At 44.3% G+C, this 12,112-nt stretch overlaps 1 protein-coding gene across 1 annotated transcript in view; it reads right to left on the bottom strand.

Annotated features, from left to right (window-relative positions):
• Positions 1-239: 239 nt before the first annotated feature.
• The window catches only part of LOC121287008 (collagen alpha-3(IX) chain-like), a 149,679-nt gene continuing 137,806 nt past the window's right edge, over positions 240-12,112 (bottom strand). Inside the window, exons 34-36 of the mRNA XM_041204425.1 lie at positions 10,432-10,614; positions 7,078-7,155; positions 240-424 (exon numbers count right to left, since the gene is read on the bottom strand). Coding sequence (XP_041060359.1) covers positions 240-424; positions 7,078-7,155; positions 10,432-10,614 — 446 coding nt within the window. The remainder of the gene's footprint in view (positions 425-7,077; positions 7,156-10,431; positions 10,615-12,112) is intronic.

The raw sequence follows: 12,112 nt of genomic DNA, 5'->3' as shown, positions 1-12,112 counted from the left end.
AGATAATCTTTACAGATCTCAAACAGAACTGAAAAATGATGAAGAAACATGTGATTAAAAGCGAAGTGTCTGTTTTTAGCACCTTCTCATGAACATATTTATAAGACACTTTGGTACCAGGAGCCAAAACATTGATCAGTTGTCCTTGTTTTTTGTTGTCTCTTTCTATTCACTCAATCTCAGGAGGAACTGGGCTTTGTTTCAAGTTATCTTCTTACTTGCTTCTGTGATCACACCTTTCACGATTTTTTGGGACTTCCTGATTTTACTGCTGCGACAGCTCCCTGGCAAGCAGAGGTGTCGCAGATTCCTGGTGTTCCCATAGCGCCATTTCTTCCAGCTCGTCCCGGCTCTCCTGGAGGGCCTGGGTCACCTTGTGCTCCATCTCGTCCATTCTTACTAAGTCCCATGGTTCCTGGGGGCCCTACAGACGGGAGACATACAGAAAGTGACAGAGAAAGGGACTGTGGCAACTAAGACCTTACGTAAGGCAATAGAGTAGAGAGAGACTTTTGTGTTCAGATTTACAAGTTGAGAAGATGGTGACACAAATAGGTAATAACAACAAAAAAAAACAGCTCCTTTCCAATAGAAAACACCCCTAGGAACTTCACACGGACAAAATCAGCCAAAAATGGACACCCAAGACTAGGAAGGGTGACCAAAGGCTTGATGAAAGAGATGGGTTTTAAGGACAATCTTAAGTGGTGGAAAGGGATTTAGAGAGAAGGGATTCGTGGAGAGAATCCAGGACGTGAGATCTAGGCAGAGTCATCATTGATGCATGAGACAAAGCAACAGAGCTTTCTGGTAAGGAGGGATGGTTTATAAGGCTGGAAAACAGTAAAGAGATGGAGGGGCAAGGGCATTAAAGCAATATAAACACAAGGGTGCAATTTGAGGTGTTGGGTGACAGGGAGCAAATGTAAGCCAGTCAGGGTGTGGAGGTGGAAAGTGGGCAGGACTTTGCGTGGGATAAGATATAAGTAGCAGAACTTACAGTGAAGTTTATGGACAATTGAAGAAGAAAAGCCAGGAAGACACTGGAATAACCACATCCGGAGGTGCTAACAACATAAGTCAGAGTTTCAGCAGCAGGTAGGTTAAAGCAGGCTCTGTAAGAGCTCTATGTCACAAAGGGATTCTTGGCTGGAAACTCAGTCTGGTTCAGGCCAGGACAATGGCCAGGGAGGGGGAATGGAATTGGTATCAAGGAAATGGAGTTTGTGACAGCAATCAAAGACAATGGGGTGAATTTTACAGTCCTCCACAGGCATATTTGAAGGCAGGGGAGCACATAAAATAGAGTGGGTGGCCAGCTCACAGCCTTCCTGACCTCCCCCGACATGACCTCATATTATGGGGTTGCGGATAAGGCACCAGGCAGCCTGCCCTGCCCCTTCCCCCACCCCCAACCTTAGGCCTATTAAGGCCCTTAGGTGGCCAATTAACAGCCGCTTAAGGGCCTCAATCTGCTTCTGCCACTATGTTATGTTATGCCAACTTGGCAGCTTTGACAGCTTGGGCCAAAGGCAGGCAGGAAGGGGCTGTACCTCCTTTTGTGGGTGAGGGGGGTGTCTCCTGTGCCCATTGGAGGCAGCCCCCAAGATAGTACTTCCTCTTTGTGCCTCCCCCCCCCCCCCCACCTCTCTAAAATGACCACCCACTCCCCTAACCCACTCTTGCTGGGGTCCCGAAAATGTGCCTGCCCCAAATCCTCAGGCTTACCTTAAGTCCGGGAGACACCTTCAGTTCTTCTCAGGCCTCCTTGTAGTTTCAGCAATGGCCACTGGGGGTGTTCTGGCACTGCTGCGACTACAGAGCTGCCAGCCAATCAGATTGGCCAGTAGCTCTCTCCAATGGTGCTTCCTTTCCCTAAGTGGCAGAAGTTTCATTATCAAGTAACTAAGGCCACCCCCAGCCTACTAGCACTGCAGGGCAGTTAACCTTCTGGTTGGAGAGGTGCCGATGGACTTTTCAGCCTCGGAGGTGCAGGTAATCCATCCCTCCCCCCAATAAAATTCATCCCAATGTCTTCAATCTTTCCAACATTTAGCTGGAGGAAGCTGTGGCTTATTCAAGAGTGGACGTTGGTCAAACATTCTGACAACATTCTGTCAAGCCATAAACAAAGTCCTTGGTTTTGTAATGAGGGCTGTAGAATAGGAAAGCAAGAAGTGATGTTCACCTAGTACCTTAGTTAGACTGGAGCTGGAATAGATTTTGGTACCACATCATAGGTAAAATGTATTATGCAATAATAAAATGTGTAGCATTGATTTACAGCAATGACACCAAATTGAGAAGTTGGATCTTTTTCAGTAGAACTGGACCTGATTAAGGGGTTTAATTTTGCCAAGATCGTTGACAAGGTTTCTGCTGATAGTTTTCACTGATGGCTTTCGTGAGTCACCTGCTCTCATCGGCAAGGCAGCGGCAGGCCCTGACATGGCTACCACCTATCTTTGCCACTGGCACCATACAGGCAGCTCCCACCTCCTGGAGGAAGTTGGTCCCTCGAATTGGGCCCCAAGCTTGCCTCCTGCTCAATCAGCCCATTTACATTTAAAAATAGCCAAAGATGTCCTATAGTCACTTAATCATGTGCCCTATTAATGTACTTTGCATTGGAGGTATGTAAATAGTGGTGCTCTATTTTACACTCTTTAATTATTCATCAATGCTGCCATATTCCTTTCAATATTGTGCACCTTAATTTTATCAACAAGCCCTCCTGTGAGGCACGTTATCAGACTACTTTTCAAAATCTATACACACAAAATCAACTGCATTTCCATTTTCAATACATTCCATTATTTCCTCAAAGCTTTACATTTATCAAATATGACTTGCCTATTACAAATCCATGTTGTTTATCCATAATTTACCTTCCAACTTGTAACTTCATCCCCTATTAAGACTTCTGGAAGCTTGCCCTTTTCTTTAATTACTTAGATTCAGTTTTATTAAACATAAGCATTAAAGATTTAGAATCCTGCAGCTCTCTTACAGTTGAGTCATCATCTAAATTAGGACATTGAAAGTAGCTTTACATCAAAGCTGAGGTTTTACTAATTTGCTGTTTTTGAGCAGTTTGACATATCATTTGTTGGTCTTCTACAGGTCCAGCAAATTCAAGCAAGAGAGCCTGACTGTTGTCAGAGTCGCAATTAGCTTCATCTACAGTAAGAGGCCATTGCTTTTCTCTCTTCTGATTTCTGGGCTTGGGCACTAGGTTGTGAAATGCATCTGTCCACATTACAGATCCAACCCCAAGCAGGACAGATTGGGGAGAATTGTCTGAATGTCCTAGGCAGGCCAGTCAGGTGTGGGCACAGGTGGGAGCAGAGCCAATCGCCGCCATTTTAGGCGGGCGGGCCAATTAAAGCCTGCCCAGCGTGACCCACTGCCGGTAGCGTTCGGCGCTAACTGTGTGGGTGGGGTGGGGGGGGAGGGAGAATCGGGGCCTGCGCTCTTTCACGCGTGTGCTTGAAAGAGCGCAGAAATCTCCCTGAGGCATGGAGCTGCCTCAAGGAGATCAAGTACATAATAAAAGTCATAAATAATAAAATTAAAAATTATTTAGACATGTCTCCTCATGTGACAGTGTCACACGAACTGGGACATGTTTATGAATTGGGCAAAAATTATCATCCCGCCTGTGGATGAGGTTTCCTGAAAAACACGAAGGCCGCTTGGGCTCTTCCCCTGGCCGCTAAGCTTAAGCTTGGACGGGCAGCGTTGACAACCAATTTGGTTTTTTTAATGGCCTTAATGGGCCTTTGACAGTTTGGCGGGTGCGCACCTGCTGAACATAATATCTAAATGATGTGCGTTGACATCGTTCCGCACACCCAACGTCACCATGCGTCATTTTAGGCATCAGTGTGCCAGGCCCATCCCCACACGCCGACGTCAAAATTCTGGCCATTATTTTCCTTTCTGACCCAATGGCCCAGATCGTCAGGTCTCTGGATGGTCAGGGACTGGACGTACCACAGAAGATGTGCTAAGAAATCCCAACACAAAGAATCTGTGGAAATTACCTGGGAAGTTTGAACTTCCGATGAACAATTCCCTGCTCCCCAAGACCCTCCAAAAATGTCTCCAACTCCGAGTAACAGCTGGAGACTTCGGACAGTTCCCACCTACCCAACTAATGTTAGACTGAAAAAAACCCAGTCTAATTCCTGGGTAACTATACAACTGACCACCCAATCACGCACACTGACCACACCCCCCCCCCCCCCCCCCCCCCCCCCCCCCAAATTAACCCTTGACCCCCCCGGCACCCGACCTAATTCCCTGACTCCCTCCAACCCCCCCATCTCCTCCCTTAACCCCCCCAACCTAACCTGACTAGCCCCCACTACCTCACTCCCTCCAAATCCAACCTGACTTGACCTCAGCACCTGGCTACCCACTTGACTCCATCAACTACCTCCCGAATCCCCCCGACTCCCCCCAGATCCAACTTGACTTACCCCCTTGACCCCATCAACTACCTCCTAACTCCCCGCCGGTCCTATCTGACTAGACCCTGACCTGACAACTCCTCCCGAACTGACCCATCTACCCCCCCCCCCCGAACCACCTGCCACCTTACCCATCCGCCACCCTACCCAACTGTTACCCTATCCCCTCAACCACTTACCTTCTCTACGTAGCTTTTCAAAGAAGTTTTGGGACATTTAAACTCTTTATTTAACAGAATGTGGCAGCTAGTGCTGTAAAAGTGAGACTTCTGCATGGATTCTCTCTGCTGTTCTCCCTGAGGTTTCCTGCACTGAGTCAGTTCTGCTGGATCCTCCATTGAAAGATTGCCCAGAAAAATCAAAGGAAGGGAAATGTGCATTTCTTTTTGTCTGATCAGGGTCGAAAATAGGGGTTCCAACCCCAAAGGGAATATTTGGGCCAATGTTTACCACAATGCTTACATTCTGAGGAGCTTTGCAATATTTCTTGAGCTTCACATCTGGATTGGCTTCCTCCTGTCTCATTGAACAGTGCACATCTTTCTAGACTTATTTCCTTCAGCTGGTTCACTACCTTTGTATGTGTCAATGATTCTGATCAAAGCCTCTTTATTTTGTACACCAATAGCTATTTAATTTCAAATCAGATTATTTTAAAGATCTATCGGAGTCTCAAGAACCTCCACAGACCCACATTCATTTGACTGTATTATTTTGTCACAACCTTAGTCCCGGTTCATGGAATGAATTAGGCATTCCAACACAAAGGTGTTCGATGCAACTTTCATAGGTTTCAATGGTCTATCCATAATCAAATGGTTCCATCTTGCAATATCAGTTTTAAGACTCGCAAGTATTTTCTGTGTTTCTCTCTCCGCACTCCTAAGTAGCGCAGCAGTTCTGACACCTTCATAAAAGCAAAAAAACTGCGGATGCCGGAAATCCAAAGCAAAAACAGAATTACCTGGAAAAACTCAGCAGGTCTGGCAGCATCGGCGGAGAAGAAAAGAGTTGACGTTTCGAGTCCTCATGACCCTTCAACAGCAACCCCCACTAGAGCTATACCTTGAGTGCCCTACCATCCATTCTTAATTAGCACGTTCGTTTAGATAATATCACCATCTTCAACACCTCTTTGTTCTTTTGTCTGTGACATTTTTTGATGATCTGCTTCTATCACTGCTTGCTTGTCCCTACAACCACACCACCCCCCCCAACTTCTCCACCCCCCCCCCACCCCACCCCAACCCCCCTCCACCTTAAACCAGCTTATATTTCACCCCTCTCCTTGGATTCACCCAGTTCTGTTGAAGGGTCATGAGGACTCGAAACGTCAACTCTTTTCTTCTCCGCCGATGCTGCCAGACCTGCTGAGTTTTTCCAGGTAATTTTGACACCTTCATGTTGTTTTATGAGAAATGATTTAATCTGATTCCCTTAAAACTTTTCAAATAGCTGATAAATGAATTTTTTGACAGTGGGTCATTAAATGTTTGACAAGTGTTAAAGGACCATTATTGCAGGAGTTTGATCACTGGTTATTTAATTCTCATTCCTGTCAAAGAGTAAGGGGGAGAATTTTCAGCTTGGCGAGTGGGGGTGGGGCCTGCTCGCCAAGGCGTAAAATAACGTGGGGTGACATCACCGCGGGTCATTTAGATTTTCAGTTTGGCGGGCATGCAGCCAACCCGGCTGTGCTCCCACTAAACTGTCAAAGGCCTGCTAAGGCCATTAATTAACTAATTAAGGCTATTGAGAAAGCAGCCTATCCAACCTTAAGGTTGTCGGTGGTGGGGGGCAGGCGAAGATCCCAGGCGGCCTTCATATTTTTCATGGAACCTCATCCACGGGCGGGATGGAGTTTCATGAAGGGTTTATAAATTAAATACATCTTTTCATTATAATTCATTGACCATGTCCCAGCTCATGTGACACTGTCACATGAGGGGACGTCTTAAATACTTTTCTCTTTATTAAAACTTAAAGCTAACCTCCCTGAGGCATCGGCAAAAGGGCACACTCCTGACTTAGGGAGCCCCCCCCCCCCCCCCACCCCCCACCCACACAGGGAGCCCTCAGCACTTCCGGGTGTGCGTCACGCTGGGTGGGCCTTAATCTGGTGGCGCGGACCCGATCGGGGGCACCAATCAGGTCCACGCCCACCCCTGCACAACCCCCACAATGGGGGGATATTCTCTCCTAAAAGTTTAGGACTCGGGCAGCTGAAGGCACAAGCCACCAATGGTGCGTGGAAGAAAATTGAGGATATATATATATACAAGAGGCCAGTCTTGGAGGATCACAGAGACCTTGGAGGGTTTTAAGACTGGAGGACATTACAGAGACAGGCAGTAACATTTATCTAAACCTCAAACATAATAAATTGCATATTTCACATCACAGTAAACACATTTTTTAAATTATCCTGGAGCAGAATGATTAATGTATAACATCCTTTGAAGCAAAATTTAAAGCAGTCAATGAACAAAAAAATGAAGGAGACTCCACATATAAAACTCCGAGTCTATATTCCAGCAGGGCAAAGATTCTCGGTAGGAGCTCAAGTTTGCAAAGTTAGTATCCCTAGTACTTAGCAACATACCTGCAGGCCCTTGAGGTCCTACTAAACCATCAATGGCTTTGCCAATAACGCCCTTGTCTCCCTTGATACCACGGTCACCTTGAGTTGAACAAAGGGGAAAGTTTCAGAATGGACACAGCATTATTCAACAGAGCTGTTAAGGGCTGAGGACAATTACAGCAGCTTTCAGTAATATGCTCTTTATTTTCATACTAATCTACACTACCTTCAATAAATTAGTCTTCAGTAATTTAGATTTATTTAACCTCCGCCAACTTCCTTCACAACATACAATGCAGATAATTGGAACTAAATAATGATTTTCAGCCCTAGATTTTTCACCAATCTGTTTTATACCTACCTGATTATGGAATAATTATATTTTGCTCATTTTCCACTACAGTGGAAATGACTGAAGTCCTGCAGATTGCGGAGCTCTCTGTCTGCTCTCACAGCTCATCTAAAGTTAATGACTATAAGGTACAATTCTAGCAGAATATTCCAACATGTATATGTTTTCTACAAAACAGAGCAGGGTGGGGTTCTTTTCTCTAGAAAAGTGAAGGCTAAGGAATGACCTGATTAAGGTCTTTAAAATTATGAAGGGGTTTAATAAGATGAACGTAGAGAATTGTTTCTACTTTTGGGAGAGACCAAAAGTAGAGGCCATAACTATAAGACAGTTACTAATAAATCCAATAAAGAATTCAAGAGAAAATGTTACTTCGTGCTACCACGAAGTGGTTGAGGTGAATAGCACAGATGTATTTAAAGGGAAGCTGGATAAGTACATGAGGGAGAAAGAAATAGAAGGATATGATGATCAGGTGAGATGAAGTGGGGTTATGGAGCATAAACAGCAGCACAGACCAGGGCTGAATGTTCGCTAGCACTGAGCCAAGGCTGACACCTACAATGATCTGTATAAGTTGTATACAGAGCCTTTTTGGGATCAGAGAGGTGTAGTTGATACCTGAGGTGGTGTACCAGGGGACTGTTGATGATCAGCTGACCAACTTGGCTCACTGATGGAACCTGGTAGACTTGTCACTGGAGGACTTCTCACCTGGCTCCAGATAACTTTACAATGTGCAAACCAATGCTCTTGCCATTCTCTCAAAAAGAGATTTTTTTTTTGCTTCTGTTTATAATTTCCATAAAAAATAAACTGAAAGCAGCAGCCACCGTCACTTTGAACAGGAAACATGTGGCTTGTGGAAAGGGGGAGAAAATAAAAAAAAGGTTGGTGTTATGATCAGAAAGGGCAGTTGAAACAGATTCGATAGTAACTTTCAAAAGCAAATTGAAGAGAAAAGAGATACAGGTGCATAGGAAAAGGGCAGAGGAATGGGATTAATTGGACACCTCCACCAAAGAGCTAGCAGAGGAACATTGGGCCAAATGGCCATCCTTTTGTACAGTATATGAAAACCTTCATCAGCATCAGCTCAAACAACCAAACTCGGAGGCAGGCTTCATGGATGTCTAAAGTTGGATTCATCAAAAATGTGTCTCTCTTCAAGACATTAAATATGGCCAACCCTTTCCTGATCCCTTTGACTTTTCCTTACCAACTTGCTGGTATGAAGTGTGCACACTAAATGCTGGTTGAAAAATCATTGTATTATCTTTGATCCAACTGGCCATCAACACAACCAGTCACATGGTAGTTGGACGCTTCTCTACCACTTTCAAACACAACAGGACAATGGACTCAGTTCTTCAGCGATGAGCAACTTTGGAATTTAAACCCTGAGCATCTGGATGGTGGAAAGCAGTTGATTTGATTGAACTCAATATCCACCCTCCTCCATTACAGCCCTGTGGGTACAGCGAGTGCACTGCAGTAACTCACCAGATTTTCACCACAGCACCTCCGTGCCCTATAACCTTTGTCACCAAGAAACATAAGATTCTAACAGGTCTTGACAGGGTAGACACTGAGAGGTTGTTTCCCCTGGCTGGGGAATCTAGAACATGAGGACACAGTCTCAGGATAAAGGGACGATCATTTAGGATTGAGATGAGGAGAAATTTCTTCACTCAAAGGGTTGTGAGTATTTGGAATTCTCTACCCCAGGGGATTGTGGATGCTCCATCATTGAATATATTTAAGGCTGAAGCAGACAGATTTTTGGTTTCTCGGGGAATTAGAGTCTGTCCGAAAGCATGACCCAGACCTCCCTGTTGCTTGCCATTTCAACACTCCACCCTGGTCTCTTGCCCACATGTCCATCCTTGGCCTGTTGCATTGTTCCAGTGAAGCTCAACACAAACTGGAGGAACAGCACCTCATCTTCCGACTAGGCACTTTACAGCTTTCCGGACTGAATATTGAGTTCAATAATTTTAGATCATGAACTCTCTCCTCCATCCCCACCCCCTTTCCGATCCCCTCCCCTTTCTTCCCAATAATTTATATAGATTTTTCTTTTCCCACCTATTTCCATTATTTTTAAATGTATTTCCATCCATTGTTTTATCTCTACCTTTTAGCCTTTTTTGATTTAAATTCCAAAGTTGCTCATCGGTGAAGAACTGAGTCCTTTGTCCTGTTGCGTACCTTGTTCATCCTGCTTTCTACCCTTAATTAGCACATTCCTTAGATAATATCACCAACTTCAACACCTCTTTGTCCTTTTGTCTGTAACATCGTTTGGTTATCTCCACCTATGACTTTTCCCTCCCTTAAACCAGCTTATATTTCACCCCTTTTCTATTTTTACTTAGTTCTGTTGAAGAGTCATGCAGACTTGAAACGTTAACTGTGTCCCTCTCCGCAGATGCGGCCAGACCTGCTGAGTTTTTCCAGGTATTTTTGTTTTTGTCAAGGAATTTGGGAAATAGGCAGGAAAGTGGAGTTGAAGCTGAAGGTCAGCCATGACTGTATTGAATAGCAGAGCAGGCTCGATGGGCTGCCTGGTTTACTCCTGCTCCTATTTCTTATGTTCTTATGATCTTACAAGGGCAGCAATGTCATGGGATCACCATCACCACCAAGTGACTTTCTAAAGTCACAGACCATCCTGGATTTGACATATACCACTGTTCCTTAAATTCTTGAAATTAATATCCAAGAATTCCTTACCCAACACAATTCTGGGAGCACCAACACTATAGGGACTGCAGTGGTTCAAAAGAGAAGGGTCACCACGACCTTCTCAAGGTGACCAAGACTGAGCAATGAACACTGGCCTTGCCAGCGATGCCCGCAACCCCAAAGCAAATTCAAACTAAAACGACTACAGCACAAATAGCCAGCTCAGCTTTTTAAAAAATTATCACACATGAAGGTTCAGAGTACTCTCAAGTGGCTAAGTATTAGCTCACGGGACAAATCCTGTGTGGAGTTAACCCCTTCCAACTCGTTCTTACCTCGAGGGCCTGTATCGCCAAGTTCTCCCGATGGTCCAGTTAATCCTGTTGGGCCTCGTCTGCCCGGGTGGCCAACTCCGCCCTTTGGCCCTGGTGGGCCTGGAGGTCCAGCGACACCACGCCGCCCTGTCATTCCAGGGGCCATTGGCCTCCTCAGATTATTTGCTAACAATGCGATTTGATCTGGAAAAAGAAATGAACAAGAAAATTCAACTCGTTATTAAATACTTATTCTTGTTAGAGATTTAAGCCAATTCCCCATTACCACATGATTTCAGGCATTGGTACACTACAGGCACCTTTTAGTATTTGGACTCTTCACCTCTGTTACAAAGCAAGACGGAAAAACTTGCATTTATACAGCACCTTTTACATCCTCAGATGTCTTAAATACTTCACAGCCAATGCAGTCTAGGTCTGCTATTTTTCCCAATTCAGCATCACACAACATCCCACCAAAAAGGAATCAGATGAATGACCGTGAATATTCTGTTGCTGATGGTGTTCATTGGTGAATAAATGTTCACCAAGGCACCAGGAGCACTGCCCTGCTCTTCTTTAAGTAGCACCATGGGATCTTTTATATCTATCTGAGAGGGAAGATGGGCATTTGCATCGCATCAAAAAAAGATGGTTTCTCCGACAATCCTTTAGTACTGCACTGGGATGTGTCCCCAGGACTTGTCCTGCTCAACAACGCATTATATTCTTGAGTTCATTCTAATCCGGTGTTTTGTTTAAATTGGAAATACTGGGTTAAAGGCCAAGGCTGGACACCATCAAGGTAGAAAAGGGTAGGAGAGAAGATGAAATCAATCAACTTGGCTTAGATGGTTTAAAGATTTTAGGAGGAATAAGGACCAAGAGAGGCAACAGAACCCAGTTTTGAAGTCCTGGATATTAACACTTTATATTAAGGGGCGATGAGTTAATGCTTAATCTCAGGGTGTTGCGTATTCAATGAATAGAACACATTGTATATTTCAATTTTAAGAGAAACAAGAAGGAAAGTTTCAGTGAAGGGTAGCAGTTTCAATAACACCGAGATTGACATGGAAGATTGTGGAGGTGAAAGTTAGAGGCTGGATACCCTTTCTCTTAAACCCTGTCTCAGAATGTGGGAGAAGTGTTGCAGCATCCATCCTAGATATGGGCATAATTTTCAGGTCCTGGCTGGTCTTGGGCTTTTAAGAGTTAAGAGCCACTGAGCAGGAAGGAAGGATCAGCAAAGCAGGATCCTCTCGGAACCATGAAGAATGGGATGTGCAATTTCATTATCTCATGTTGGATATAACTGCAACACAAGAATTTAATTCAGTGGGAAAGACTCAGAATTATGTAAATTTGTCAATTAAATTCAAAATTTTTGTAAAATCAGTACAACAAAAAGTTTAAAATCCATTTTTAGTTCTAAATTGGAACCAAATTATGTACCTTGGGTTTCTCATTGACTTAATTTTGACGTTCCCAAGTACTGGAGAATAGTTTTTCGAATTCATCAAGAAGAGACATACTCCCATTTTGTGATTCACCTATGCATCATTATATCAGTTTTAACAAGGAAGTAGAATGCAACATGGATAAAGGGGAACCTGTAGATGTGATGTACTTAGATTTACAAAAGGAATTTGACCAGGTGCCACATCAAAGGTTACTACACAAAATAAGATCTCATGGTGTA

The sequence above is a fragment of the Carcharodon carcharias genome, chromosome 14, assembly GCF_017639515.1.
Source record: "Carcharodon carcharias isolate sCarCar2 chromosome 14, sCarCar2.pri, whole genome shotgun sequence".
NCBI classification, from domain to species: Eukaryota; Metazoa; Chordata; class Chondrichthyes; order Lamniformes; family Lamnidae; genus Carcharodon; species Carcharodon carcharias.
This window is presented reverse-complemented; position numbering and strand designations above follow the sequence as displayed.